Source organism: Piliocolobus tephrosceles, chromosome 8, assembly GCF_002776525.5.
Source record: "Piliocolobus tephrosceles isolate RC106 chromosome 8, ASM277652v3, whole genome shotgun sequence".
NCBI lineage: Eukaryota > Metazoa > Chordata > Mammalia > Primates > Cercopithecidae > Piliocolobus > Piliocolobus tephrosceles.
In genome coordinates, this window is record NC_045441.1 from 97,625,169 (window position 1) to 97,652,175 (window position 27,007).

At 37.2% G+C, this 27,007-nt stretch overlaps 1 protein-coding gene across 3 annotated transcripts in view; it reads left to right on the plus strand.

The window, feature by feature from the left end:
- The window catches only part of KMT2E (lysine methyltransferase 2E), a 100,235-nt gene that overhangs the window by 21,497 nt on the left and 51,731 nt on the right, over positions 1–27,007 (plus strand). Inside the window, exons 2-4 of one of the 3 annotated variants that reach the window (XM_023192542.3) lie at positions 2,905–2,978; positions 5,615–5,799; positions 26,582–26,696. In XM_023192542.3, coding sequence (XP_023048310.1) covers positions 5,729–5,799; positions 26,582–26,696 — 186 coding nt within the window. In that variant the 5' untranslated portion in view covers positions 2,905–2,978; positions 5,615–5,728. Of the gene's footprint in view, positions 1–2,904; positions 2,979–5,614; positions 5,800–14,073; positions 14,124–26,581; positions 26,697–27,007 lie in introns of those variants that run through there. The other 2 variants (XM_023192543.3, XM_023192544.3) reach the window with 2 other exon arrangements.

Here is a 27,007-nt window from a genome sequence, read left to right on the forward strand (position 1 = left end):
TGTGAGCTACTGTGCCCCGCCAAGATTGGCTTTTTTTTTTTTTTTCTGCTCAGCATAATTACCTTGGATTTACCCAAGTTGTTGCATGTATTGATAGTTTGTTCCTTTATATTGCTGAGTAGTGTTCCTTTTAATTTTATTCTCTTGCTTTATTATTACTTTTTTTGAGACAGAGTTTTGCTCTTGTTGCCCAGCTGTGCAGTTCAACTGATTCTTCTGCTTCAGCCTCCTGAGTAGCTGGGACTACAGGCATGCACCACCACGCCCGGCTAATTTTTGTATTTTTTTTTTTTTTTGAGACAGAATCTTGCTCAGTCGCCCAGGCTGGAGTACAGTGGCCGGATCTCAGCTCACTGCAAGCTCTGCCTCCCGGGTTTACGCCATTCTCCTGCCTCAGCCTCCCGAGTAGCTAGGACTACAGGCGCCCGCCACCTTGCCCGGCTAGTTTTTTGTATTTTTTAGTAGAGATGGGGTTTCACCGTGTTAGCCAGGATGGTCTTGATCTTCTGACCTCGTGATCCGCCCGTCTTGGCCTCCCAGAGTGCTGGGATTACAGGCGTGAGCCACCGCACCCGGCCTAATTTTTGTATTTTTAGTAGAGATGGGGTTTCACCACGTTGGCCAGGCTGGCCTCGAACTCCTGACCTCAGGTGATTCACCCACCTTGGCCTCCCAAAGTGCTGGGATTACAGGTGTGAGCCACCGCACCTGGTCATAAACACAAATTTTAAGACTTTGAGACTGTATTTTCCCACGTTTGTGGTGTTTTAATGCATTGTTACAGATTGAATGTAAATTTGTTGACTAGATCAGGTTTGAGGGAGGAGCAAGGTCACTTTGTTAGTGCGGTTTCATTTAATGATCAGAGGAAATGCAATCCAGATATTCTGGAGTGAGATACTTAAGTATTTAATTTCCCTTTTTGAGAGAGGCAGCTGCAAGTGTTTTTTTTCTTTTTTTTTTAAGGCAGAGTCTGTCACCCAGACTGGAGTGCAGTGGAGCAATGTTGGCTCACTGCAACCTCTGTCTCCTAGGTTCAAGCAATTCTGGTGCCTCAGCCTCTCAAGTAGCTGGGATTACAAGTGTGCCTCACCACACCCAGCTTATTTTTGTATTTTTAGTAGAGACAGGGTTACACCATGTTGGCCAGGCTGGTCTTGAATTCCTTACCTCAGGTGACCCGCCCGCCTAGGCCTCCCAAAGTGCTGGGATTACAAGTGTGAGCCACAGCTCTCGGCCATCTGGCAGTTTTTAATTTCAGGCAAACTGATGTGTAGGCTCTGGAATCAGACCACAAGGGTTCAGATCTTGATTTGGCTATTAGTTACGAACTTTGAACAAATCTAACTTGTCTACCTTATTGTAAAATGGGGATAATATACCTATATCGTAGGATTATTGTGGAGATTAAGCATTGTAAGCACTCAGAATTTGCTATCATTATTATTATAACCAATAGCTGGGGAAGTTTGGGTATCAGAGAAGTGCTTGTAGAGCACTATCTGGTAGTAATGTTAGCTCAGTTGTAGAAATACATATTCATTTTGTTATCAGATTTGTATTTTACAGTTTTTTAGAATCTAAAATTCTGTTGTTTTGATTACTTGGAGTAATCTGTTAATGTGCTTGTAATTGTAAGATCATCAACCTAAATCAACTTTCATTTATAGTTGAAAGTCAGAACAGTGAAATGACTTGCCCAAGCATTCATAGGTAGTAACTTGGAATGGATCTTGATTGACTAGTGTTCTTTTCATTTTACCTTAGTCAGCTGCTGTAAATTAAATCTTAAATGAATAATAAAGGCTGTTTAATTTCCCATCTCAGTTACATGTCTGCTCAAAATTTCTTTCAAGTTTCTTTAATTATTTCCATTCGTAATTAAGCCAAAAATTTACCTCCTTAGTCTCTCAGTGATACACATCCAAAATATATACATTAATTTAATTTAAAATATTTATTGAGCACTGTGCCAGGTGCTTATAAAGGACAGAAATATAGTAAATGGCTCTTTCCTCAAAGAGATAGTTATATTGGGCACTTTTATTTGTAATTTTAGAAAATATTTTTCCTCATATTTTTATTCTTTCTGCCTTTTGGGTACCATATTAATCTTTAAAGTGTTATTTTTTTGTTTTCTTTTTTTTTAAAGACAGGGTCTCCCTCTGTCACCCAGGCTGGGGTGCAGTTGTGCAATCATGGCTCACTACAGCCTTGACCTCCTGGGCTCAAACAATCCTGCCATCTCAGCCTCCCAAGTAACTGGGACTACAGGTGTGCATCACTACATCCAGCTAATTTTTGTATTTTTTGTAGGGACGAAGTCTCACTGTGTTGCCCAGGCTGCTCTTGAACTCCTGGGCTCAAGTAGTCTACCTGCCTTAGCTGCTGGAAGTGCTGGGATTACAGGTGTGAGCCACTGCACCCAGCCTGTTTTCTGTTTATTTTAACATGGTCTTAAAGGCAGCTTCAGACTTCCAGTTTTCCTGATAAACTGTTTTCTACTTTAATTGCTTTTTTTTTTGCCTTTTACTTCATTTTTCCTACTTTAGAGTTGTGTTTGTTTTTATTGTTTTTGTTTTGGTATTGCCTTTGCTAAATCTGTTTTTAATATTGTATTAAAATTTAACATTTTTTAAAGTTATTTTTAAAATTGTTTAAATATTAAATTTAATATTGTATCCCAGTGTTTCTTTTTCCAATTTGATTTAGTATTTAGCTTTGATTGTTGCCTTTACTTGTGTTTATATTCATTTGTGTAAAAGGAAGAATAAATTTATCCTTTTAAGAATTGGCTGCTTTGTGTGAGTCACTTTGGTTTTAGGTACCATGTTAGTTAGAAGTAACTGTAATTTTATGCCATTTTAAAATAGCTCAAAACTCCTATGTTCACTTGGTTTCTAGGTCTATTCTGGATAAGCAGGTTTTGTGAAGACATTTATTCTTTCTTGGACCTCAGATTTACCAGACATCTCATGGTATTTCCTTTTATATTATTTCTTTAATGGCTGCCATTTATTCTCAGTGTATTTTGTACATATTTTACTTGTCAGCTGGATGACCAGTTTTTTGATTCACATGTAAGATGTGAAACATTGTGTTAATTGTTCAGGTTGTATTAAAAACCTTTTCCCTTTATTTATAACCTTTTTTTTTTTTTATTTTTGAGACAGAGTCTCGCTCTGCTGCCAGGCTGGAGTACAGTGGCACAATCTCAGCTCACTACAGCCTCTGACTCCCTGTTTCAAGCGATTACTCCTGCCTCAGCCTCCCGAGTAGCTGGGATTACAGGCACATGCCACCAAGCCCAGCTAATTTTCGTATTTTCAGTAGAGACAAGGTTTCATCATGTTGGCCACACTAGTCTCAAACTCCTGACCTCAGTTGATTTGCCCACCTCGGCCTCCCAAAGTGCTGGGATTACAGGTGTGAGCCAGCACACCCGGCCTATTTTTGACTGTTTTTTAAGCTCACTGTGTTAAAGGTCACATCTTTTCTGCTTACTACAGTGGCTTTTCCTTTTTGAAAAAGCTGTGATTTGACCCTAACAAATTCATCATTTTATTAAATATCAACAAGATTTTTAAGCAATGTGAGTTTTCTCATTATAAGATTTTTTATATTAATGAAAATAGTGAAATATTTGCCTTAATGTCTTAATACATATGACCTCTTGTCTTCTGACCTCTTGTGAGTAAATTACTGAGATCTGCTTTTCCTATTGAATCAAATTTAGAGTCCACAGTTCTGTTTCAGATGTGATGATGTATCTTTGTTGTGAGGATGAGCTTCTGTGTTTTTAGGGAAATGCAGTTATGGGAATGTCATGTAGTTGTTTTTAATGACACTTGATTATACAGGGTGATAGTTCGCTTAGTTAATTAAGCCAGAGCTGCAGTTTCATCTCAAGTGCTCTAATGCATTCACCAGTTCTTTGTAGAATGCTGTTATGTTCCAGGCACTGTGCAGTTTGGAAGACAAGCAGCAATAGCACAAATAAAAGTCATTGTCTGAAGGAGGTTTGTGGCAAGCTCTTTACTGAAACAGCTCAAGTGTGGTGTTTATTGAGGATGGCATATTTATATAAAAAGGGACATACTGGTAAATAAATACCTAAGTAGGTTATTTTAAATTAGAAGTATCACTCAGTTACTTAAAAGACTTTAATAATGACTTGATTTCCTTTCAGTGTCTGCCTCTAGTAAATAAGTATACCACTAAATATAGTATATACCTAAAGTGCAAGACTTTTTATGAGTCTAGCATAAAAAACAGTATTTCTTCAAGTAGCAATTCTTATAGCTGCCTATAATATTTAGTTAACATTTGAGAATATCCAGGTTAATTCCTGTTTCACAGATTATACAGATTTTGAGTTCATACATTATGGGGGAAGATTGCCAAAGTGGGTAAATAACGTGTTAATAGTGGTTTGAATTCTCCAAGAAAACTAGCCTTGAACTTTTAAACTATGTGTAACTGGAGGAGAGCTACCAGATTACAAATTATTATAATATAAAAATATGTAATAGTAGACAATTGCACACTGCTTTTCAATATTTCAGGTATTACATTACAGAGACAAGGATAATGGCTGTTGCTGTTTTCTAATTTATAGGATTATCTATAGTGGTTTTGTTCCTGAGTTGCAACTGTATAATTTTTGAAAAGACTTTGAGTAGATATTTTATAAACATACCTATAGCCACTGTTATGTAGTGAATTTAAATTAGAAAAATTGATGTTGAAGCTAAGTATCTTTTAGTTGCTGTTGTAAATTTAAAAAAAAAAAACTTAGTTTTTTCTACTAATTGAATTAGGGGGTATTAACTCTTTAATAACTGAACAGTATTAATGGAAGAAAAAGAGAACTCCCTCAACAGTATACCTAGATTTACCTGTTATAGAAAATGATAACTACTGTACAGTAATTGAATTTATTATCAATAACATAGTGTCCCTTACATACAAATACAAACAATAGAGTAGAATTGGTTCAAATCCTGGTTTCATCTCTTAAATGGAGCAACCTTGATTAAGTTATTTTTAAACCATGGTAGCTGGGGGAGAGCTACCAGACTACTAATTATTATAATATGAAAATATACAATAATAGACAATTACACAGTGCTTTTCAGTATTAGCCTGTTTTGGTTTTCTTTTCCTCAGTGGTAAAATGGAGATACCTACCTTAGAATTAGGAGGATTAAATAGACCATCCATGTAAAAAGCTGATTATGGTGCTTAGTCCATAGTAAGTACTCAGTATTTGTTAGTATATTGTTAGATCACTCACTGAACAAAGAAGACTTATTTTTGCATACTGGCACTGTAAGAAATTACATTTTATCCTTTAAAATGAATATTTTTGGTTCTTCACTAAATATGCCTTAGTAATCTTGTGGCATCCTAAATTCATTCCCTCAGAAAGATTGTGATTTAGAAACTTTTCTTTTGATCATGATCACATAACTCAGTTCCAGAAAAATTAATGAGAGAGACTCTAAGCAAATTTCAATTTATTGAGTTTTTAATAAAGAATGTTTTCTTCATGTTATTTTACTTACTATTATAGTATGACTGTTGCTTTTTTGTTTCCTTTTCTTTTAAACAGGGTTTGTGGATGCACTTAGATGTTTGCAATGAGCACTGTGGCTGGCATGCCCCAGTGTTTTGGATACCAATGCATAGGACTCCATAGTAATCGAATTTACCAGAGGCGAACGTCATGAGCATAGTGATCCCATTGGGGGTTGATACAGCAGAGACGTCATACTTGGAAATGGCTGCAGGTTCAGAGTAAGTATTTAAATTGGTTACATAAGCAAAAAAAAAAAAGGAAACCCTTCTGGAGTTAGAAAGTAGGAAGAGCTGTAAGTGGAAAATATTAAATTTCTTCTTTCCTAGCCATTTTTTAAAGTAAAAACAAAAACAAAAACGGTTACCTTTCTCAAACACTGAGAACATGATTGCTAACCTTGTTTTACTTTTAGATAGTATTACCACTAATATTCATTACTGAAGTATTGACATGATTTTTTTTGACTCCAAATTTCTGAGAATTGATACATTTTTTACGAACTGTGTTTTACTATAGTATTTGATATTGTTTCCAGTGTCACTAGAGCCACCTGCTGACAGGAGTCATTAGTTTGTTGGTGCTTGGGTTCCCCCCACCCCCAGCAACCAGGTGGAGTTTTGCTGTGTCACCCAGGCTGGAACGCAGTGGCTCTATCTGGGCTCACTGCAACCTCCGCCACCCGGGTTCAAGCAATTGTCCTACCTCAGCCTCCTGAGTAGCTGTATTACAGGCGTGTGTCACCACATGCAGCTAATTTTTGTATTTTTAGTAGAGATGGGGTTTCATCATGTTGGCTAGGCTGGTCTTGAACTCCTGACCTGGTGATCCACTCGCCTCGGCCTCCCAGAGTGTTGGGATTACAGACGTGAACCCTGTGCTCAGTTGGTGCTCAGGTATTTTTAGTTTGAATTTGTATAATTGAAGATTCTAACATATTTTGTATATAATGAAATATTTGCAAAAACTTTTTACTTGTTCTTTTTTCTCTCAGTGCTTAACATTTTTGCTTGTGATTTCTTGACACTTAATCCACTATGAAGAAGCTATTTTTTCTGTTGCTTTTAAAGTGAGTGTTGATTTGTTTGTACTAATTGGAGGTGCTTTCATTTAAGCGTGGCTTTGTTTTTGTATTCAAAAGCCCGCTTTAAAGTACTGTCCTTGCATTGTTTACAACTATTCTTTTTTTGTTGTTTGTTTGTTTTATGACAGAGTCTGGCTCTGTCATCCAGGCTGGAGTGCAGTAGGGCAATCTTGGCTCACTGCAACCTCCAGGCTCAAGGGATTCTCATGTCTTAGCCTCCTAAGTAGCTGAGATTACAGGTGCATGCCACCACACCCAGCTCATTTTTGTATTTTTAGTAGAAACAGTGTTTCACCACATTGACCAGGCTGGCCTCGAACTCCTGGGCTCAAATGATCTGCCCACCTTGGCCCCCAAAGTGCTGGGATTACAGGCATGAACCACCGTGCCCAGCCATGTTTACACCTGTTCTTAGGGTGATGCTGAATTTTTCATTTGTTTCATACTTAATTATAAACAATTTTTTCTTATTTTTTTCGCTTGTAATACAGAGCTCGTTGTATTCATATAATGTTCTGTAACAGTGTTAAGCAGCTCCCCTACTTTGAGCAAGATGTTTTATATAAAATATCTTACTCATCCCAGCAAAAAGGCAGGTATTATTTTCATTTTATAAGAAATGCAGCTCAAGGAGATTAACATATTTGCCTGTGGCCACATAATTAATAAAAAGTAGAGTTAGGTTTGAACCCAGAGTTGCTTGGCTCCAGATTCATGCAGCCACATAGGTCAGAAGAGTCACATTTAGTTAATAGAGGAGTACAATGAAGTGAAATGCCACATGTGATGAACTGAGGACAATTGTCATACCAAACTTCATTTGCTCTTTATTTTTAAATTTCTTATGTATTTTAATACAAATATTTAAAAATAATAGATTGTAAGAGAGAGAAAAGAAGTAGACAAATTTTGATCACAAATCTGAAGGAGTATATTGAGAAGTCATGGAGATTTTTTACACCTATTAATATAACAATTAGTATAACCTATTCATGTTATGCCTTCAATAACATACACTGGCTATGGTTATATCATTGAGGTGTATGTTATTGGAGGTCTTAACACTCAAAGGGAAAATTAGAGGTTTTACCTAGGCTCTAAGATGCTGGTGTGAGCTTCTCATCAAAACCCACTTACAGTTTGAGAGTTTATACAGAGAAGAAATTAGATTTTTAATTGGGTAGAAGAACGTCCTTTAAGTCCAATTTCTGAGGAATTAGAGCTTATTTATTCAATCATTCTAAACTGTTCTTTTTCTCTAAATGCCTCTCTCAATTTAATGATAGGCATTTTTCCCTTTTTAGATTTTCAGTTCTAACTTACTTAAATTTCTGCACTAATAATATATGATGTGGCTTAGATGATAGTTTATGATGATTTTTTAATGAATAAGGACATTCTGGTATAAAACAAATAAGATTTTAAATTTGTAAAGTGGTTCCAGAAAAATGTGGCAATATCAAATAGATTATTGCAAACAGAGTAGTGGTTGTTCTTCCTTTAACGTTTTTGACATTAATTTAGAATTACAACATGTTTGTAAATAGCCTGTTTTCGTTTTTAAGAATGGAAATATTACATAAATAATTCGGCTCAGTGCAGTGGCTTATGCTTATAATTCCAGTATTTTGGGAGTCTGAGGCTTGAGCCCAGCAGTTTGAGACCAGCCTGGGTAATACAATGAGACCCAGTCTCTACAAAATAAAAAAATTTTAAAAATTAGCTTGGCATGGTGGTGCATGCCTGTAGGCCCAGCTACTTGGGAGGCTGAGGTGGGAGGATCACTTGAGCCCAGGAGTTCCAGGTTGCAGTGAGCCATGATCACACCGCTGCGTTTCAGCCTAGGTGACAGAGCAAGACCTAGTCTCAAAAAAGTAAAACAAAATAATTCTACTTCTGATGACCAAAAATGTTCTCTATATTTGTAAAGTTAGTGAAGTAATGAAAATTAAAGTGGTATAAATTTAGGACTACCAAAATTTAGGCTTTGGGTAACTCTAGTCTAAAATAAGATCCAGTACCATTTTGTAATATAGGCTGTTTGCTTCATTAAGTAAATAATCAACAGTCATAAATAGTACTCTGGTAAATTTCACAGGGATAGTAGGGACAATGCAGTTTGATGGGAAAAATGCTAGACCAATTTAAGGACTTTAAGGTATTTTTTCTTTGCTATTATAGTACCATGTTGACTTAGAATTAAGAGTTCAGAGTTTATTTTACAAATATGGACACTGAGACCCCAGAGTATAGTTATGTGGCATGTCCCAAGGGTGTATAGTGACTTTAGTGGTAGAGGTAGGACTTGGATGTAGAGTTTGTGACACTTAGATCAGTCATCTCCTGGTCTGTAAAACTGGAGACTGGACTATCTGCTCCATAAAATACCTCCTAGGATAGTGTCTGATTATCAGTTTGGAGCAACAGTGACCCTATTTCCAAGAATAATTCAGTCCCACTACAGTCAGTCTCATACCAGGCAGATCGCAGTAGCTAATCTACCAGTAGTTTTGTGACAGTGTTGTTGGGGGAGTCAATGAATTGCCCTCTGAAGATCCACTATCACCGATTCTAGGCCAGGAGAATGCTACTTTCAGTCTTCGATATCTCTGAGGGAAAGGAAACCACACCCTGATACTCCCTTGGAGCCAGATGCAAACCAGCCTTGCCACACTATTTGTTCTACCTGCTTTACTTACCAAGGCTTAGGAGCAGCATTTCACCTTCTCCGGGCTCCCAGTATCACCTGAAGGGGTCAAAGGTAGGGCCTGGGTGACTCATTTGGATTAAGTCTTGACCCTTTGTCAATTTTATCTGTGCCTCTAATTCCTGTAATTGGGCACGTCTAAAATGTAGGTCCATTCAGATGTCCAAATCCTTATGGTGTTCTTCCTTTTATTAATTCTTCCACCTGCTATGTATAATTTAGTTATTACTGTGACCATGCTACCATCATCACATTAAGGCCCATGCCTAGTTTTTAGGTCTTCTTATATTGCCCGATCTCGCAGCAGAATTTGATACTGTTGACCCTCTTTACCTTTGGCTTTAGTGAAAATATATATATACGTTTAAGTTGTGGCAAAATAGATACAACATTTATCATGTTAATCATTTTTAAGTGAACAATTCAGCGGCAGTAAGTACATTCACAGTGTTGTGCAGCCATCACTACTGTTTTCGAACCCTATCATCCCAAATAGAAACTCTGCATTCATTAAATAACTCCTCCTTTCCCGCTTCTCCTTGTACCTCGTAGCCTCTATTCTAGTTTCTATCTCTATTTGCCTATTCTAGATACCTCATATAAGTGGAATTATAAAATACTTATTCTCTTATGTCCGGCTTATTTTACTTAGCATAATGTTTTCAGGATTCATCCATGTTATAGCATATACCAGAATTCCATTCCTTTTTATGGCTGAATAGTAGTCCATTGTATAGATGAACTATATTTTGCTTATCCATTCATCTCTTGATGTACACTTTGGGTTGTTCCTACCTTTTGGCTATTGTCAATAATACTGCTGTGAACATTGGTGTACAAGTATCTGTTTGACTCCCTGTTTTAAGTTCTTCTGGTTTTATAGCTAGGAGTGGAATTGCTAGGTCATGACATAATTCCACATTTAACATTTTGAGGAATCGCCGAACTCTTTTTCCATCTGGTTTTCTTTTTATGGCATGATCTCCTTTTTAAATGTTTCTTCTTTTTCTTAAATATTTGTGTTTTCTAGGGATCTGCACTACCTTACTTTGTAAACTGTCCTGGAGATTTCATCTACTTTTATAGCTTTCACTGTTTTTGTATGCTCATGACTTCCAAATCAGCCTTACCTAATTCTCTCATGAGCTCCACTCACATAGCCCTCTCCGTTACTAGACCACTTAGATGTTCTGTGAGTAGTTCAAACTTAATAAAATTAGTACTATACTAACATACTAATTCTCTCTTCTTTCCCTCTCATCCTCTCTAGTAAATTTACACCAAAAAAGCCCTTTTATTCATATATTCTGTTTTTCACTCAAAGACAACAATACACATAAACCATAATTTTTTCTAAAAACACATAAGTCATTTAATTTTCCCAGTTTTTTACATCACTGGTTCCTTGTTGCCTTTAAGTCTAAATTCAGACTCATTCTAATAGTATGCAAAGGCTTTCTTTTTTTCTTCCTTTCTTCAAACTCCTGTTTGAATGGTTTCGTGGTATTCCAGTCTAGAGGTGTACCAAAATTAAGTTTTAATCAGTCTCTTATTGAATATGTAAGTTGTTTGAGCCAAATATTACAGTGAAATCAGCATTCTGGCATAATTTTTGTGCATGTCTTTAGTGATTTACTTAGAATAAATGTGATCTAGAATTACTAGGTCAAATGGAATGCAAGATCTTTTTAAAGGCTACTGATATATGTTGCCAGATTGCATTCCTGAAAGTTTTTGTCTACTCAGAAGAAGTCAATACCCTGGCAGTTGGGGACATTTAGTGTCAGAGAAAGTAGGTTTATAGAATTTAACTCTTGAGAGTGTCACATTATGATAGCATGTAAATACATCAAAATTTACCTTGCCATCTAATTTTATGTAATATATTCTGAGAAGTTAAGACTATGTACAATACAGTTTAACAAAATTGCCATTAAAATAGTTAGTTGTATTTTAAAAGTTGATGTGTCAAATGTGATCCCAAGACCATCCCCAGGCTCAAAGATTTGCTGGAAGGACTCACAGGATCCAGAATGTAGTTGTACTCATGGCTAAGATTTATTACAGCAGAATAATCCAAAGTGAAATCAGCAAAGGGAAAAGGTACATGGAGTGAAACCTGGAGGAAAGCAGGTGCAAGATTCCATGAGGCTTCTCCCCATTGAGGCACATAGGATGCATTTAATTTCTTCAGCAGTGAATTGTGACAATACATGTGAAATGTTGTCTACCAAGGAAGCTCATTGGAGACTCAGTACCCAAACTTTTTATTGAGGGATGGCACGTAGGCACCTGCCTAGAATGTACCAAAATTCCAGACTCCCAGAAAGAAAATAGGTATACAACATAAACCATATTGTTTGTATAAACAGTGTAGGCAGAGTAAGCTACCCTTATCATTTGAGGAACGTTTCTTATCAATGTAGAGAACTGTTTACCAGCTAAATTCCCAAATGCCAGCCAAGGGCCACCCTTGTAGGAGGTCTTTCTACCCTCTGGTAACTATCCTCTGCACAGTTGAGTTTTGCAGGATTAAGTTGAACTATATGAATGCCGTTTTTATAGGTCAGAGTTGGTCTGATATCAGTAATTCTGTATTTTCAACTTAATAGTAAGAGAAGAAGGAATGAATTACTATTTGTTGAGTGCTGCTGTGCCAGGTAAATGTTTTACATGTGTTACTGCATTATTTTTATACTGTGAGCTCAATGTTAACTTCTTCCCACTGATGTGAAAACAAAGGCTCAGAAGGGTTAACTAACTTCCCTGAAGTCACGGATTATAAGGTATCAGAACTAGGGTGATATTCCTGGTCTATTTTAGATCCATGTCTTGCTTTTACTCACTAAACCAGTGCTGTTAGTTATCGGTTGAATTTATTACTACCTGTGCTTTTCAAATACTTCTGCAGAAACAAAATATGTAAAACAGATAAAAGAAAAACAACTCTGGTTAAAATGGAAGTGAAGGGCTTAGAGCACTTTTAACCCTTTTCCTACCATAGACATTCCCAAGGAGCTTGCACAAGACAATAACTGTGCTCTTAGGAAAAAGAAACGAAATGGAAACACCCTGTGTTTCAGCAGCTATAGTAGACAATTGTGTGAAATCCCTTTTTTGAGGGGGTGGGATAGGGGCTCAAATAAAGGACCTCAAGGTTGCACAGGCTGTATGTAGTACAGTAGTGTGATCATGGGTCACTGAAGCCTCCACCTCCCAGGCTCAAGCAGTCCTCCTATCACAGCATATCGAGTAGCTGGGACTACAGGTGCACACCATCACACCTGACTAATTTTGTATTTTTTTGTAGAGACAGGGTTTTGCCATGTTGTCCAGGCTAGTCTTGAACTCATGGGCTCAAGCAATCTGTCTGCTTTGGCCTCCCAAAGTGCTGAGATTATAGGCATGAGCCCCGGTGCATGGCCAAAATCCTCATTTTTTAATACCAGGAAATCTCATGATAATTTTATTCAGCCAACTGAAGGATTAAATGCTGGGTTTTTTAAAAACTCCTATTTTGACATTTAAAATTTGATTATTTAAGGGAATAGAGTTTTAAAAACCTGGGTCAACATGTGACATTTAATACTAGATTTTATAGCTAGCTCAGTTTCTCCATACATTTTCTCATTTTTAAATTTAATTTGGTTCCTGATTATTAAAAAGTGTGTGTGTGTGTTGTTGAAAATCCTCTTTTACTTTCCTAATTATTTTGGAATTTAGAATTAAATTTAGAACAAGGGTCAACAGAACTTTCCTGTAAAGGGCCAAAGAGTAAATCTTTAAGACTTGCAATGATATGGTTTCTCTTGTAACTCAACTCTGCTCTTGCGGCTGGAAAGCAGACTGTGTGTGTAAATGAATGGACATGACAGTGTTCCGATAACACTTTGTCTACAGAATCAGGAAGCAGGCTGGATTTGGCCCAGGGGTTCTAGTTTGCCTACCACTCGTTTAGAGCAAAGAAATATTGATAATATACTGATTCTAACAAAGAGTACTAGTTTTTCTCTGATTTTATTGGCTTAAGCAAGTACTATTTCAATGGTATGACTTTCTTTAAATGTAATTATGTAGAGGAAACAGCAAGTACAAAAGGTCCAAGGCAGGAACTAATTTAGATTGTCCTAAAGAACAGGGAAAAAATATCAAAAATGGGATAATAGACCAAGGAAAGAATATTAAGAAGAGATTAGAGGAGTAGGGCCTAGGGGCCATAAGAAGTTAAGATTTTAAGTGAAATAAGTGCTGGCCAGGCGTGGTGGCTCACACCTGTATTCCTAGCACTTTGGGAGGCTGAGGCTGTCCGGTTGCTTGAGCGCAAGAATTCAGGACTGGCCTTGGCAACATGATAAAATCCCATCTGTACAAAAAAAAAAAAAAATACCAAAGTTAGCCAAATATGGTTGCTTGTGTGCCTGTAGTCCCAGCCACTTGGGCTGAGGTGGGAAGATTGCTTGAGCCTGGGAGGTCTAGGCTGCAGTGAGCCGAGATCGCACCTCTGCATTCTAGACTGGGTGACAAAGTGAGACCGTGTCTGATAAAGAAAAAAAAAAAAGTTCTAATTCAGTGCTCTAAATTGGTAAATATTTATTGAGGGCTTGTTATATGCCAGCTACTCTATGGGTCCTGGGGACACAACTTCAATCTAAAATTTTGTATTTATATTCAAATTCTGTTTTTTCTCTTATAAAACAGAAAAATGGCCAGGCGCAGTGGCTCACACCTGTAATCCCAGCACTTGGGAGACTGAGGTGGGTGGATCACCTGAGATCAGGAATTCGAGACCGGCCTGCTGAACATGAGGAAACCCCGTCTCTACTAAAAATACAAAAAATTAGCTGGGTGTGATGACAGGCGCCTGTAATCCCAGCTACTTGGAGGCAGATGCAGGAGAATTGGTTGAACCCAGGAGACAGAGGTTGCAGTGAGCTGAGATCATGCCACTGCACTCCAGCCTGGGCAACGAGCAAAACTCCGTCTCAAAAAAAAAAAAAAAAAGAAAAAAGAAAAATGTCACTTTAAAAAAAATTAGAGTCCTGTTCCTCCACTTGCCCTCTGGATCTTATCCCTTCTCACCTTTTCAAAATCTTCATTCTTCCCTCTTGGCTGCAGTCATCCCATGTCTCTTGCATCTTCAGTTTCTGTATTAGATCATTCCTGTCACATACAAATATAACAGAATTATTTCCATTTTTTATTATTTCATTCCTCTAATTCTCTTTATAGCAAAACACCTTGAGAAAGCTGTTTGTACTTATTATCAGGTTGCACAGCACTACTATAACCTCCTGTGTTGTCAAACTAATTGGTAGTCTTGTATAATTTATATACATTTTTTCAGATTTGATGTAAATAATCATCCCTTCCCTTCCTTCCTACTAGAAAGGTTTAATTTTGGATTTTTGGGTACCACACTTAACTGACCACTATTGCTCATTTTTTCCTGGTTTATTCTGTTATGCCCAGGCACTTTAAATGTCTAAGGTTCAACTGCAGTCCCCTCTTCTTTTAAAAAACTTGGTTTTTAGGTTATTACCTGGCTTTAAATATAATCTCGATGTGTGGTTACCCTCAGTTTTTTATCTCCAGTCATAATCTTCCTAAGCTTCAGACTTGCATACACAAATTGACAGCTTCACTTAGAATTCTTGATCTTCTTCTGCCCCCAAATCTACTTTTGGTTGTTGATTTTTAGGCTCATCTACTTCTTTTTTCCTTTACTTTTTTTTTGTTTCTTTTTTCTTTTCTTTTTTTTCTTTTTTTTTTTTTTTTTGAGACAGTCTTGCTCTGTCACCCAGGGTAGAGTGCAGTGGCATGATCTTGGCTCACTGCAATCTCCACCTTCAGGATTCATGTGAACCTTTTGCCTCAGCCTCCCGAGTAGCTGAGATTACAGACGGCCACCAAGCCTGGCTAATTTTTTTATTTTTAGTCGAGATGGGTTTCACCGTGTTGGCCAGGCTGGTCTCAAACTCCTGGCCTCAAGTGATCCACCTGCCTCGGCCTCCCAAAGTGCTGGATTTACAGGGATGAATCACAGCACCAGTCCTCATCTATTTCTTTCTTTCTTTCTTTCCTTTTTTTTTTTTTTTTTTTGAGATGGAGTTTCACTCTTGTTGTCCAGGCTGGAGTGCAGTGGTGCGATCTTGGCTCACTGCAACCTCCGCTTTCCAGGTTCAAGCGATTGTCCTGCCTCAGCTTCCCAAGTAGCTGGCATTACAGGCATGCGCCATCATACGCAGCTAATTTTGTATGTTTAGTAGAGGCAGGGTTTCTCCATGTTGGTCAGGCTGGTTTCGAACTCCCGACCTCAAGTGATTCTGCCTTGGCCTCCCAAAGTGCTGGGATTACAGGCGTGAGCCACTGCCCTCACATCATCTGTGTCTTTAAATGGCTCCATCTCTATCCAGTTGCTTAAGTTAAAACCCTAAGCTGTCAGTCTTGATTGGTCCTTTCCCCTTAACCCCCATGTTTAATTTGTTGGTCAGTACTGTGTCCTCCTTCAAAGTATATTTTTGTGGAGTCTTGCTCTGTCACCCAGGCTGGAGTGCAATGGCACGATATTGGTTCACTGCAACCTCCGCCTCCTGGGTTCAAGCAGTTCTCCTGCCTCAGCCTCCAGAGTAGATGGGACTACAGGTGTGCGCTACCATACCCAGGTAATTTTTATATTTTTAACAGGATTTCATCATGTTGGCCAGGCTGGTTTCGAACTCCTGACCTCAGGTGATCCGCCCTCCTCTGCCTCACAAAGTGCTGGGGTTACAGGCATGAACCGCCACGCCTGGCCAAAAGTATATTTTGAATCAATACACTTATATCCATTTCTACTGTTGTCCTAATCCAGGCCTTTGTAATCTCTTGACTAACACTGGAGTGGAATACTCTCCATGTTTCTCTTTTGCCTTCTATCATTTATTCTCTGTAGAAGCTGCTGCACTTCTGAAGCATAAATCAGATCATGTAATTCTCCCACTTAAAAAGCTTTCAATGACTTTCTGTTTTACTTAAAATATTAACTTTTTATGACCATAAGGCCCTCCTTTCTAATCTCTTCTCACTATTCTCTTCTTATCCCACTATTACTTCCATATTGATTTTTTGTTGTTGTTCTTTTGAATATTTTACATTTGTTTCTGCCTTAGGGACTTTGTACTCATGCTTTCCTCTGTCTGGATCATTCTTATGTTCTTGGCATAATATTAGCTAAACTCAAATATCACATTCTAGTGAGGCCTCCCCTCTTCCATTATCTATAATAGTATCTGAAATACTTCTGTTGTTTTATTTCATTGCTGCCATGCTTTATATTTTTACTAAAACATAAGCTTTATGACTATAAACATCTTAACCTGTTTTATCACTATATCTACAACGCCTAGCAAAGGGTTTGGCATATAGTAAGCATTAAGTTATGAACCATATTGCTTGAAGGTCATTTTTTATTTTTATTTATTTTTTATTTTTATATCTGAGAAGAAGTCTCACTCTGTCACCCAGACTGGAGTGCAGTGGCGCACTCTTGGCTCACTGCAACTTCTGCATCCCAGGTTCAAGCGATTCTCCTGCCTCAGCCTCCCAAGTAGCTGGGATTACAGATGTGCACCACCGCGCCCAACTAATTTTTTTTTTTTTTTTTTTGGATTTTTATTAGAGATGGGGTTTCACCATGTTGGCCAGACTGGTCTCAAACTCCCAACCTCAGGTAATCTGCCCAACTTGGCTTCCCAAAGTGCTGAGATTTCAGGCATGAGCCACTGCACCCAGCCTATATTGCTTGAAGGTCAAATAGTTAACCCTGAAGTTTATTATATTAAGAAGGATTATTGAATGCCCATATCCTAACTATATTTCCGTTGTTAAGAAGAGATAGAACTAAAGCTAGACATATTTTATAGCCTCTTCATTGTAGAAAGATGTCAGGTGCTATGTAATTGAATGAAAAGTCCCTCATATATAAATAGTCTTTAAAAATTGGCATGATTTCAGTATATTGAATGCTAAGTTTTTTAAAGTAGCAGTTCTGGTTAATACCTGTTTTGGGAAGCTGGAAATTTTTTAAAGGCATTAGGAAACTAGCAGAATTAAGTAGTGATGAGAGGGAGATTGAAATTTACTATTAATACCTATATTATCTAAGTGGTTGTTTACTGACCATGATGTAATAAATTGAGACAGAACGTAGGAAGAGAAGGGATGTAAAATTCTTCAGTATAAAGAATTTTAACAAGTAATGGTATTTTTTGAGTGATAGTATTTTTACTATGAAATTTTTTGCATACTGTTTAGTTGATGAAGGATTAAAGATCTAGTTTTCCAGATCCTATAGTTATAAGAATTTAAGAACTTAAAATATATAATAATTTTATTCTCTCAACTCTAAAGTCTATGTAAAGATTGCTTTTCAGAATTTATAGTAATGTGCTCTACATCAAAGATAAGCACTTGAAGCTGATTCTGGCTGGGCCCAGTGACTCATGCCTGTGATCCCAGCACTTTTGAGAGATCAAGGTGGGGGGATTGCTTGAGCCCAGGATTTCTGAAACTAGCCTGGGCAACATAGTGAGACCCCTGCTGTCTACAAAAAATTTTTAAAAAAGTAGCCAGGCATAGTGGCTCATGACTGTAATCTACTCAGGAGGCTGAGGTGGGAGGATCACTCAAGCCCAGGAGTTTAATGCTACAGTGAGCTATGGTCACACCAGTACACTGCAGCTTGGGTGACAGAGTAACACCTTGTCTCTTAAAAAAAAAAACAAAAACAAACAAACAAAAAAACAGGCCAGGCGTGGTGGCTCATGCCTGTAATCCCCGTACTTTGCGAGCCAAGGTGGGCAGATCACCTGAGGTTGGGGGCTTGAGACCAACCTGGCCAACGTGGCGATACCTGGTCTAAAAATACAAAAACTTACTGGGTGTGGTGGTGCATGCTTGTAATCCCAGCTACTAGGAGGCCAAGACACGAGAATCGCTTGAACCCGGGAGGTGAAGCTTGCAGTGAGCCGCGATACATCACTGCGCTCCAGCCTGGGTGACAGAGTGAGACTCTGTCTCAAAAAAAAAAGAAAAAAGGAAGGTTGCTAAAATTTTTTTTTTTTTTTTTTAAAGAAAGGCAAGAGAATTAAGAATGACTTTTGTTGGTAGTGTAATTGATAGATTCATCAAAGTCTTTTATTTTCACAGGTCATTGTATCAGATGAACCTAACAATGGTTAATGTACCCTGTGTTCTGTAACTCATAAAAAAATGAAGGCAAATCATTAAGGTAGTTGGCCCTGTACTTGAGAGTTGAAGGAACTCAAGGAAAAAAAAGGGAAAAAATTGGAGAATTATTTGTTGTAAAAGCAAGTTGCTCTGTCCATCCGTCCATTCGTCCATCCGCCGGCCGTCCATCCATCCATCCATCCATCCATCCATCCATCCATCCATCTATCTTCTTTCCTTCCTTCCTACCTACCTACCTACCTACCTTTATTTGAGATGGAGTTTTGCTTGTCACCCAGGCTGGAGTGCAATGGCGCAATCTCGGCTCACTGCAGCCTCCGTCTCCTGGGTTCAAGCAATTCTCCTGCCTCAGCCTCCCGAGTAGCTGGGATTACAGGCATGCGCCATCATGCCCAGCTAATTTTGTATTTTTAGTAAAGTCGGGGATTCACCATGTTGGTCAGGCTTGTTCTCGAACTCCTGACCTCAGGTGATCCACCTGCCTCGGCCTCCCAAAGTGCTAGGATTACAGGCGTGAGCCACCACGTCCAGCCCGCAAGTTACATACTTTAAAATCTCTTTGTTAAATAAAAAAGTTACCAGTTTGGACCCTGGATGCCATACACTCAGGAGGATCACTTTGAAACTAGACATAGTGCCAGGTGCTTTTCAGAAAAGTGAAGAATTAGATTGAGCAGAGGAAATGTACCTATTTGTGAGTGAGGATGATGGAAGGAGTCTTAGAGAGGTAGTACTTTTTACCTGCTCTGATCAGTTTCAGGGCTTCTGCTGAGCCTACTGAATCTAGGAGAGTTATTTACAGATTACCCCGCCTCACATTTCAAGCTCTTAGTTTTATTTTGTCATAACACTACTCCACTTACATCATTAACTTGCTTGGGAGAGAGAAACCAGTAGTGACTCTGTGTAGTTTTTGTTTTTCTTTTATGTGTGTGTGTGTTTTTTTTTTTTTTTTTTTTTTTTTTGAGATGGGGTCTCACTATATTGCCTAGGCTGAACTCAAACTCCTGAGCTCAAGTGATCCTCCTGCCTCAGCCTCCCAAAGTGCTGGGATTACAGGTGTGAGCTACCATGCCTGGCCATTTTTCTGTTTTTGTTTTTGTTTTGTTTTGTTGTTGTTTTAGAGATGTGGTCTTTTTATGTTTCCCAGGCTGGTCTCAAACTGCTGGCCTGAAGCCATCCTCCTACCTTGGCCTCCCAGAGTGCTGGGATTACAGGTGTGAGCTGTTGTGCCAGGCCCTCTGTGTAGTTTTTCAGGATAAGAGATCATATTCATTCCTTAGCTGGATACGCAGGGTTCTTCTTGAACTAGTCCTTGTCTGTTCTCATCTCTGGCACATCCTCCACTCCTTTAACTGTTCTGAATTTTAGTAATTCTTCTTCAGTCTGTTCTTCCTAAACTTCAGTGAACATAAAATCGAAGATGTTTATTGAAATGTAGATTTCTAAGCCCAATCTTTAAACATTCTGGTTCATTACATTTAAGTAGAGCTGTGAAAAGTAACAACTTGCACTACAGGTAATTGTGCTGCTGGTTGTCTGTAAATCATGCTTAGAGAAACGTGCTTAAATGTGTCATGTTGATAGCTTTGAGTGCATGTGTGCTTTCTGTCTGGAGTACTTTCTCCATTTCTTTGCCTTCTCTATTTCATGGACTTGTTAAATTGCCATTCTTTAAAACTTGCTTAAATGTGACTACTATTATGAAGGCTCCTGTGCATACCTCTGATGACACTACTGTAATTATTGTTACACTTGTTTGTTTGCCTGTAAGTCAGTTTCTTAAGAAGGACCACTTTATTTTTTTATTTCTAGCATTTGGTACAGTATCTCACTGCCTGGTACTTACTGTGTGCTCAAATGTTTATTGATTGTAAGAAAACTATATTATTGTTAAGTTCCTTGAAGGCAGAGACAGTGTCTTATCTTTGTGTCTCTGATGGTCGCTAGTGAACATTTAAGCCCTCAATATTTGTTTAATCAGTGCTATCAAAGTGGTTTAAATGGATGTAGTCTCTGGGGGTCTCTGTGAGCTTTTTGATGTTTTAAAAAATTTGCTATTTAATTTGGAGCTAGGAAAAAAATTTTAAGTATATTTGGGATCATTCCAGATGACTACCACTTTATACCAAATGCTGCCATGAGATTTCAGTGCAAGTACTTGAATTTATGTCAGATGTTTATGTTATAAGATCACAGAGAGATACAGTTTATTGTGATGTTTTTCTAAATCCAAACCTCCAAAGGAAAATCTGACTCTATCTATTACAGGCATTTAGATATTACTTGCTTTTGAGAGACTGCTTACATGAATAAACACTATTCCTGAAGTCTGAGCTTTACATACTACTTGAAGATTCCACCTGCCATATTTTCCTGTCTTTTTGCATATGCATGGGGTATTGTCTTCCTCCAGCATTACTGAGTTTTTCCTATATATTATTTGTAGTAAATTTCTTTTACTAGGGTAATAGGTTCTGTCTCCTCTAACAAAATTAGTGATTTATTGAAAGCAGGTGTTGTTGGGCTTGTACATAGAATCACTCTATTGGAAGTTTGAATTATTATGAACTGAAGTTATAAAACAATTTTTAAGGAGCTTCAGAGTATTTATAGTTGTACTTGAGAGCAAATTCTGAACAAATAAGTAGCGTAATGTATCTGTGTAAGGCGTTATAGTTGAGAAAATGCGTTTGCCCATCCTTTATATCATTCGAACTTCATTTTGCTGGGAAGAAGGTAAAGCAAATATCCTTATTCCCACTTTACAAATAAAAAACCTCAAGTTCAGAGGTGAATATGGCATTCTTTCTACTGGAGAAAATGTCTCATTAAGAAAGAGTTTGGGAAAAAAAATAGATGCATAATAGAAGATTGTTAGCAGAGCACAAAAATATGAAAAGTAATAACAATACAGTAAAGAAGTGCTTCATGAATACTAAAATTAGGGAGTTGAAGCAGTCAAGAAAGGGCTCTTTTAAGAATACTTGAAATAAACCTTGAAAAATGTATTGAAATTAAGGAGTAAGTGTTAAGAGATATTCTACAAATAGGAGTTTAGAAATGCCCAGGACATCTTTGTGAGTTGGAGGAAAAATGATAGACTACTGTTCTTGCTGGTACCCAGCGTATAGAGATACTAAATGTAAGATAAAAATGCTTGAGGAACTTTTTTATTTCCACTTTTTAGTATGGAAATGCAAATATATACATGATGGTATGCAAAACAGAATAGTAATCCCAGGTGGCCATTACTTAGCTTCAGCAGTATTCAAAGTTTTGCCAATCTTGTTTCATCTGTCTTTCAGTTGGTTTTTTTGTTCTTGTTTTGATACAGAGTCTCACTCTGTCATCCTAGGCTGACAGTGGTATGATCATAGCTCACTGCATCCTCAACTTCCCTATCTCAAGTGATCCTTCTGCTTCAGCCTCCTGAGTAGCTGAAGCTTAGGACTTTAGGTGTGAGCCACCATGCCCAGCTAATTTTTTCATTTTTTGGTAGAGGTGGGATCTTGCTGTGTTGCCCAGACTGGTCATGAACTTCTGGCCTCACGTGATCCTCCCTTTTTGCCCCCAAAAGTGCTGTGATTGTAAGCATGAGCCACCGCACCTAGCCTCTTAAGTATTTTAAAACAAATTCCAGTTTCACCCAGGTATTATTTCACCCATGTATTATTCAGTTATCTATCACTAACAGTTAAGGACTTTTTTGTTCTGTTACAGTACTATTATATAACAAAATTAACATAAAATATCCAGTTCATCTTCAAATTTTTTCACTCGTCTCAAAAATCTTTTTGTAATGTGTTCAAACTGGGATCCAAACAAAATTCACATACTACATTTGCTTGAAATGTCTCTTGAATCTGTCTTCATCTATAACAACCCCCCTCTTTTAAAATTTGTTGTCCTTTATGCTGTAGACTTGGTGAAGAAACTGGAAAATTTGGCCTATAGAAGTTTTAACATTCTGGAGTTGGCTGATTGCCTCCTTCTGGTGTCATGTAATATTCAACTTCCCCCATATTTCTGATAAACTGGTATTTGGATTTAGAGATATAATTAGCTTCAAGTTCTGTTCTTTTCCTTTTCTCTTTTTCTTTTCAGTATGATATTTTGTAGGTGGGATGGTGTACTTCCTATCACATAGCATTAGGAGAGGCAAATAAAGCTTGGTTGTCTAACTCCTAATGATAATAATAATGATCAACAGATTCAGGTATTGTCATCTTGTCTACCTATCAACCTTTTACCTAAGAGTTTCAGCATCCATGGTTATTTGTTGCCTAGTTATATAACCTCTTAAGGGTTGCAGTGTAGTTATTTTTCTAATTTATTTATTTCTTCTGCATTTTTTAGCTGTTGGGGAATTTCTAAAAGAAGCAGTCAGCACCTAAGTATTGGCTTATATATTAACAAGAGAATATACTTACCATTTTAGTTACAGAGCTGAGTTGCATGTTAGAATCCCCTTTTATGCATTTCGGTTATTCTACTTGTTGGAAACAGAATTCAGAGTTTTGAAAGGTGACTTCATCTACAGATTATGGTGGTTTTGACCATACCTTGTTGCTTATATATTGGGAATAATTTCATTACCTGCTACTAGGTTGGTGCAAAAGTAATTGCAGTTTATTTTTGACCATTTTGAAAATTTTTGAACATTTTGAATTCTTGGAGTATGCAATGAATATCTTTTGGGAAATTTCCCATGGATAAAGAGAAAATGTTTTTTGGATTCAGTGATTTTAGAACATATACATACTTTCTGCTGACAGGTTAAAAAAAAAGAACATACAAAGCAGTATATTAATGAGTATAAACCACTATATAAGCTCTTCACTCTCTGTGATATCAAAATTATGTATGTGAAATCTCATTTTTCTATAGGATGAACACTACATCATGGATTATGTTTTGATACATAATTATATCAACACTTATATAAATAATTATGAAGTATATATAACACTTAGAAATGTAACACTTCTGTCCTTACATTTGGGAAGAAGGAAAAAGAAATTCATGCTTGTTTTGCTGTTGAATCTCAAACTGCAAAAGTTATGGCCGCTACTCCAAAACATCCAAGTTTTGCCCACACCTTTTAGTAACACATTTTGCAGAGTTTGATCTAAATTTTTGAGAGTGAATCTTTATGCTCTGGCCACAGTTCCTGCATGTTGCTTTAATAATAGTATTGTAAATCGTTGCTAAAACTTCACTTCTTCCTTCTTATGTAATTTTTAAAGAATTTAGAAAGTGTCACTGTTGTAATCAACGGCAGTTTGGTAGTATCTGTCAGTTTTATGGACATTTGCCCTTTTGTTCAGCAATTGTACCTCCAGGAATTCATGTTATAGAAATACTGTCATTTATGAAGAAAAGATAAATGGATGTACATTTGCAGTAATACTTTTAATAGTGAAAAATAGAAGTAATGTCATTATCTACCAGTAGGGGAAATTGTTAAATTAATTTATATTCCTATAATGAAATAAGCAATTATTACCAAGAATTAAGTATATATGTTGATATTTAAAGATGGAAAAAGTAAATCACGAATACATAGAGTATATTTTTGGATTTTATAAAGCAAAAATTGTGTAGATATGATGCATAGAAAAGTTTATAGAGAAAGATACATGGCAGTATTAACATGGGAATGTTTGGGAGTTGGGTGGAGACATGGGCTTTCACTTCCTTATTACTGCTATATTTAGATTTTCTACAATGAGCATTTATTAATTTTGAAATTAAGAAACATTTCTTTTAAAATAATGAATAAGTGAATTCTTAATGTAACAGCATAGACTTTAGCTGAATATTGATTTTCTTTTATTTTCTTTTTTTTTTTTTATTGTGACAGAGTCTCAACTCTGTCCCCCAGGCTGGAGTGCAGTAGTGCAATCTCAGCTCACTGCAACTTCTGCCTCCTGGGTTCAAGCAATTCTCCTGCCTCAGCCTCCCAAGTAGCTGGGATTACGGGTGCCTGCCATCGCCCCTGGCTACTTATTGTATTTTTAGTAGAGATGGGGTTTCACCATCTTGGCCAGGCTGGTCTTGAACTCCTGACCTCATGATCCACCTGCCTCAGCCTCCCAAAGTGCCGAGATTACAGGTGAATATTGGTTTTCAAAGTACAGTCATGCATGCATAGCAACGTTTCGGTGAACACCAGACCACATAATACAATGGTGGTCCCATAAGATTATATTGGAGGTGCCCTCTAAACATGTACCATTTTCTATCTTTTATATTGTCTTTTTACTGTACATGTTTTTTTCTCTTTTTAGAGACAGAGTTTCATTCCGTTGCCCAGGCTAGAGTGCAGTGACATGATCATAGCTCACTGTAACCTCAAACTTCTAGGCCCAAACAGTTCTCCCACCTCAGTCTCCTAAGTAGCTAGGACTACAGACGTGTGCCAACATGCTTGGCTAGTTTTTTTTTTAATTTTTAATTTCTGTAGAGAAAATATTGCTATCTTGCCCAAGCTATTCCGGAACTCCAGGCTTTAAGTGACCCTCCTGTCTCAGACTCCCAAAGTGTTGAGATCATTGGCTGAGCCACCACATCCAGCCCTTATTTTCTGTTTAGATATGTTTAGATACAGAATACTTAGCATTGTGTTACAATTACTTACAATATTCAGTGCATAACATGTTGTATAGGTTTGTAGCCTAGGAGCAATAGCTATGCCATTTAGCCTAGGTATGTAGTAGGCTATACCATCTAGGTTTGTGTAAGGTACACTCTTGTCATGTTCACACAACAGTGAAATCACCTAATGATGTATTTCTCAGAATGTATCTCCAACATTAAGCAAAGCATGACTGTATTCAGAACATATTGGAGACTCTTTGCAATCTCCTTTAGAACCATTTGATAACCTCAGTTTGTATCTCCCCTTTTTGCTAATTCTGGCCTACAGTGCTTACAACAGCAGCCACTGAGAGCTAAATTGAGACTTCGTGAAGGGATGACAGTATATTAAGAAGCAGTGGACTGTAAAAAATGTTTTTTATGCCACTAGTCTCATGATGAATCAGAATATAACCACTAAAAATTCTTAAATTAAATAATAGTGCAAATAGTACTAAGTTCTAATGGAAAGTTTTGAATAGGAGGTAGGATAAAGATTGTCATGAAAAATTTTTCAAGTGCTGTTATAGTTTTGTAAAACAAAGGCACAGAAACAAATCATGTTATTGAGTATTTGCAAGGGAGAGATTAATTTTAGTGTGAACTGACCTCAGCTGTAGGTTCACAACCTCGTTGATCAATAGGAATTAACCAAATAGAGCTCAGGAGGATTGGTAAGAGTAAAGAAGTTGGGAAAGTGATGTATGTAAAATGCGAGGCCAGGGAGCTTGTAAGTCAACAACAGTGGGCAAATGTTGGATCAGTAGTTGGTCAGTCTCCATCATCTAAGACCAGAATTGCTCATCTTACAGTTGGCTATTTATGTTTTTTTCAGGCATATAATCCTGGTTTATTGTGAAACTTCCTATTCCTTAAGTTTACTGACATTTCCAAGACACTATTATGTTAATATCTGGTCACAGTCAACACATGCATATATTTTTGAACACTGAAATGCATACTTCAGTTCTACTTGAGGTCTATATAGATTCTGTGTGTTTTAGTCTTGCTTAAATTATTTCTACCACTTCTTTGCACCCCTTTGCTTAGTTTTCTCAGTGCTGTAGAGTTTATTAAATAATATTTGGCCTTTAGTAATTTTTTTTAATGAGAGAGAGGGAAACTATATTCGAACTTGGAGGGGGACATTTACTTAATTAAACAGAAGTTTGCTTATGACACATAATCTAGATGGGATATATCTTATCTATAGTGCATCCACCTGCTATAAGTAGGTATTGTATATGTATAGCCAATATTTTACTATAAGTACTTTATCATTTTAATTGATTAAGAGAAAAAAATGAATGGAATTCTCTTTGATGCAACTTTTTCCCCCCAGACCAGAATCCGTAGAAGCTAGCCCTGTGGTAGTTGAGAAATCCAACAGTTATCCCCACCAGTTATATACCAGCAGCTCACATCATTCACACAGTTACATTGGTTTGCCCTATGCGGTAAGTGTTAAACATTTCTTTGAAGAAACATTTTTAAATTTAGATATTGAAAGTAGATGTGTGTGATATTGTGCTTAAAACGGCGTGTTTAAAAAGCATGGTTGTTTCATACTATCAAAATAATTAGGTGTTTAATTTTTCATTAACCATTAAGGGATTGAAGTTCTATAAAAGTGAAGAGCTTCTCTTATTATTTTGCAGTTTATGCTGTTAATAGTTTGATATTTCTTCCTAAGAGAATATAGATAAGGTTGTGTTGTACTACCTACTACTATTGGTTTTGAATTATATAGTAATTAATTTTAATTTTT